This window comes from Penaeus vannamei, chromosome 17 (assembly GCF_042767895.1).
Source record: "Penaeus vannamei isolate JL-2024 chromosome 17, ASM4276789v1, whole genome shotgun sequence".
Classification (NCBI taxonomy): domain Eukaryota; kingdom Metazoa; phylum Arthropoda; class Malacostraca; order Decapoda; family Penaeidae; genus Penaeus; species Penaeus vannamei.
The window spans coordinates 18,785,600-18,790,599 of NC_091565.1; the positions used below are offsets into that span (position 1 = coordinate 18,785,600).

A 5,000-nucleotide genomic window follows, 5' to 3' on the forward strand; every position below is an offset into this window, starting at 1 on the left:
AACTAAATTCGTATAAGATATTGTTATTTAATTTAAGATATTTCACAGTATATCATGATTGGTTATGATAGAAAAAAAAAAATCAGTGAAAGGGATAACAAAAGAAGTTAACATCAAAATGAAAGCGTGTTTGAGATTAATAATATCCTACTTTTACACACACAAATGTCACAGGAAGATCGAATCACACACACACACACACACACACAAATACAGACACAAACACACACGTACAAACACAAACGCACATACACACACAAATTACAAGAACACCGAATCAGACCAATCTTCCCAGATTCTTGAACATAAGAATTAGATAAGAATAAGAAATGGAATCCCCTGCTCACAACTCCTTTCCGACAGAGACGATGACATCAAGAACTGCCAGACATCTGTCAGCGAGAAGTCCAACCAGATCTCGGCCCTGAAGACAAAGGTGGACGGGGTGAGTGTCACGAAAGGGAGCTTATATTTACATCATGCATATCGTATATGTACAGATAGAAACACAAACACACACACATACGTACAATATTATGAAATCAAATTAATAAACATAAATTAATTAACATAGAAAAACACACACAATACAGCATACACATAGATATATGTGTATATACATACGTATATATATATATATATATATATATATATATATATATATATATATATATATATATATATATATATATATATATATATATATATATGTATATATATATATGTATATATATATGTATATATATACATATAAATATATATATACATATACATATATATATATATATATATATATATATATATATATATATATATATATATATATATATATATATATATATATATATATATATATGTACACACACACACACACACACATATATATATGTGTATATATATATATTGCATATATGTAAGTATATACAGAATGTCTGTGGGTGTGCCACATGCGTTATGTACAAAAATGCTTTTAGATTCAAAAATTGTACAATAATTTTGGTTACCTAAAAGTGTAAAAAAGTATAAAGGGAAAGCCTACAATTCCCAGCCGAACCCCAGGCAAACGGCCACAAAACAGCTGGTGGCGTCTCTATCAGTACCAAAATAAGCCATAGATATTAGAAACAAAATTTCAAAGCAATTTTTCGCGGTTTTCTCATTATTTGCTGTTGTTATTTGACCATTTCTCAAAGCGGTTGTTAATTGATTTTTCGGGAACTAAATTAATAATCATAGAACAGATTTAATTGCAAAATAATCTGCGCTACTTTCTACCTCTGTACTATCACAGTATATGCAGCATACAAATAGACATACAAACAGACGCTCACACATGCCTGCATATATACATTTCTGTCTAATTATACGGAACTAACTACATACATATACAGACACACAGACACACACACACATATATATGTATATATATTGTGTGTGTGTGTGTGTGTGTATGCTTATCAGTGATTCCAAACTTCAATCATTCTCTAGCCCTCTGGAGATTTGCATGACTAGTAAAATCGTGTTCCGTGTGACAAATGTCGAAAAGGTGTGGATGAAAATGAAAATCCTCATCTTTTGCACTATGAAGATATTCATTCTCATTCATAACTTTTCTACAAAGCAGAATTCACGGCAGGATTTATGTTTTCTAATCATCCTTTTGAATTAGACATTTATTTATCTGGCTGGTTATTCGTCTGCAATATCAAATCACACCATGGCTTCATAATCTTTAGAGCAGTAACCCATGGAGACCATTTCTCCACAAGAGTTATCTCTTAGGCAAAACTGATAACACAGATAACCGTGGATACAGGTCCTATATACATTCCTGCAGGTACACTACCAGGAATACCATAACAGACTGCACGGTGTCTAGGCTGTTCAAAAATTCGTTGCTACTCCTGTGCAGATCCAGAAAGCTCTCGTCTTGTGATTCAGTCTCATTATTCATTCAGGAGAGAGACTTTTAACTGTTAATGAGGAGTGTTTTAGGAAAAAGACTACGGTGCAGGCATAAAATCGTCTATTGTGACCCTCGTTGAGCAGAAATACAATGTTAGACTGACAAGCATAGAGGGACAGTATAGGAAGTCATTCGCCATGTCAGAGATGAGACACGAATGGACAAGATTTTGAGGGGACTAATAGTTAAAGCTTAAAGCTACTTCAGCATCTGCACTCACAGGCAATTTTGTGATAACTGGCATTTCCCAAACATTTTAGAGCAAGTTGTAACATCAGAAGTCGCTGACACGGTTTCGTAGTTGTATGCTTTATGGCCCTGTGTGCCGAGTTTGATTGGCCTGTTGGGTACAAAGATGTTTTAGTACCTACCAGTACTGCGGAATCCTTTTTTAAAGGGGAAAGCAAGCTTTTTCAAAACGAAAAAGGAAAAAAAAGAAAAGAAAAGAAAAGAAAAAAGCAAGAAAGACAAAATATACATGTGTGTGTGAGGAAAGATGTTGATATATATAGGCCTACTATCCATGCCTTGAAGTTTATTTTTCTCGTCAAATCATAGGCAGACACAGACTGTCGAGTGCAGGGAATGGATAGATAAGTGAACTCTTAAAGAATTTTTCTTCTATGATGCAATTATAATGCATTCTATAGAAAAAAACTACCTTGCTGATATGTAAAGTTGCAATACCAACGTTTAACAAGTACATCAACTGTGTCTGTCGGCACTTTCGCAAAGGACAACAAACTCGCATGGGCAAGAATGAGCTCGAAATATTTCCTTTATTTGACGATAGATGGCGATGAATAAGAATTGTGTTAAGCCCGTTTCTTTGTTAAACGATGATGAGAAATAAATAAATGCATAAATTTATAACTGTTTAGATTGTCTCATTGGTCTGCAGTAAACAATGATAAATCAAAATAGCAATGTTTCTATTGGTTCCTATTTATACGATAAATTGCCTGGGAAGTCTATGAACATCCCACATGATGGAAAATATATATATATATATTTTTTTAACATCTGCTAAGATGCTGTTTTAACTGTGGCAATTATTTTAAAAATCTCGCTGTGCAGTTTTGTTTACATGTCAGGGGATTAGCCGAAGGAACCTAAACGATTTTGTATGGCGCTTGCTGATTGGTGGAATTGCTTTACTGGAGCCCTCTGTTGGCTACCGTCAGAATGAGTCGATTTACCCAGTAACTCAGTCGATGCGGATTACCATTTCTTCGTAAATCCCGCAACTTTTTAGGGAATCAGAAGAGGAATGGCATTGTCCGGACAATAAGCAGTATGAGGTAGTGGCGGAGTTGGGTAATGATACCTATATAAAATGATAGAACGAATCAAACCAAGACAAGTCGATCATCTTGTTTTCGTGTCGAGATTAAACATTGAAATGACCGTAGAACCTCATTACTGCGATGTGCGAAGTATTACATGATATTTTGCTAATCATCAGTGTCTGCCGTTCAACATTTATGCCTTTAAGGTCCTTTATTAATGTTATACCTCATTTATGTGCTTTATTTTTTTATTTTTTATTTTTTTTTATTTTTTATTTTTTTTTATTTTTATTTTTATTTTATTTATTTTATTTTTTTTTTTACGAGAATCAGTCTGAAGTAGCACTATCAAATTTAACGGATCATTCTGGCAACCCCATTCCTGCAGAACCTCATCCAACCCTTAATACCTGCACCGGAACTGTCTCTCTCTCTCTCCCCAGCAAACTGCCCAGTCGATACCAAAGGTTGGTCAGAATGTGGAGAAGACTTTATTAGGACACACACACACGCTTCATAGATAAGTTCAATGAAAGTGAACACCACTAACCCAAAATATGCTGTTTTGAAACTGGCTGAGAACTTTCCACGATCTCTTTGCAAAAGTTGGGAAACACTTCTGATGAAGCAGTTCATGCGCATTTTCGCGTTTCCGGCCACTAAGTTTGAGGGGAGGATTCCCGGGCATTTGGTGACAGAAGGCCGGAGAGAAATGCCTTATTTTCGGTGTTGAGTCGATTCTAGGTTATTCTTAAGACTATACAGTGGCAGCGAAAAAGGAAAAGAACTTAATAACTATCGCAGTTTGATCTCTGAGGCCATCCTGTATCCCAAATCCCCCAAAAGTGATAAAAACGAAAGGATCCACAGCAGACCGACCGACGACCGACCGAAGGAAAATTGACAGTTCGGTCTTTCGATATGCAAAGGTATTGGGTTTAATGTTTACAGTATGGATGTAGCTCTATCTTGGCGTACATACCGAGGTGAAGAGAATGTGTCCCGGGGGGACGTTGGTGGGCGGAGTCCCCCATCAATCCTCCCGTATGGCAGTGCCAGAGTTTTTAGAATTTTGGCGCGTCGATGTGTATTTTTTTTTGTTATTTATTATTATTATTATTATTATTTTAGTTTAGTCCTTTATTTACCACCCTGGCTAACTGCACAGGCGTGGGCAAGCTGTGGTACATTTGATCCATGGTCAAAGCATCATATAGTAGTATTACAGTGTAAATCTAGATCATAAAATTATTACGATCTAAAACATATAATTTAAAAGAAAAGATTAATCAGTAATTTATCTACTCATCTATCAAGCCGGCATACGGCTTGGGGGTGGAAAAGCAATGTAACATTTGATATGTGATCATGTGATACTACATTCCAAATTTAGGACACAACATAAGTATATCTTCCAAGACATCAGATGATATGGAGTAGTTATAAAGCTCTCCATACCTCATGCTAGGTGGTCTGAAAGGCTCCATTACATGACACTGAGATATAGTGTAAAAGTGTTCGCTTATATTCTTCAATGCATAATTTACACGTAGTTTCTTCATTATAGGCTGTACTGACCTGCCAGTACACTCTATATCCCAGCCTGATTCTTGCGGTTACAATATCACACTGTCTTGTTCTTGTTTTGTATAAACCATAGATGAAAACATCTTGCATAAACCGGTCATAATGCTTTATGCTACAGCTTTCAGGCCGTTGAGAATTAATCAAGTCAGACAAGTCCT

At 35.5% G+C, this 5,000-nt stretch overlaps 1 protein-coding gene across 1 annotated transcript in view; it reads left to right on the forward strand.

Moving 5' to 3' along the window:
- Positions 1-5,000, forward strand: part of LOC113807704 (keratin, type II cytoskeletal 1) — a 14,173-nt gene that overhangs the window by 5,427 nt on the left and 3,746 nt on the right. The window contains exon 3 of the mRNA XM_027359020.2: positions 364-445. Within this exon, the coding sequence (XP_027214821.2) occupies positions 364-445 (82 nt within the window). The remainder of the gene's footprint in view (positions 1-363; positions 446-5,000) is intronic.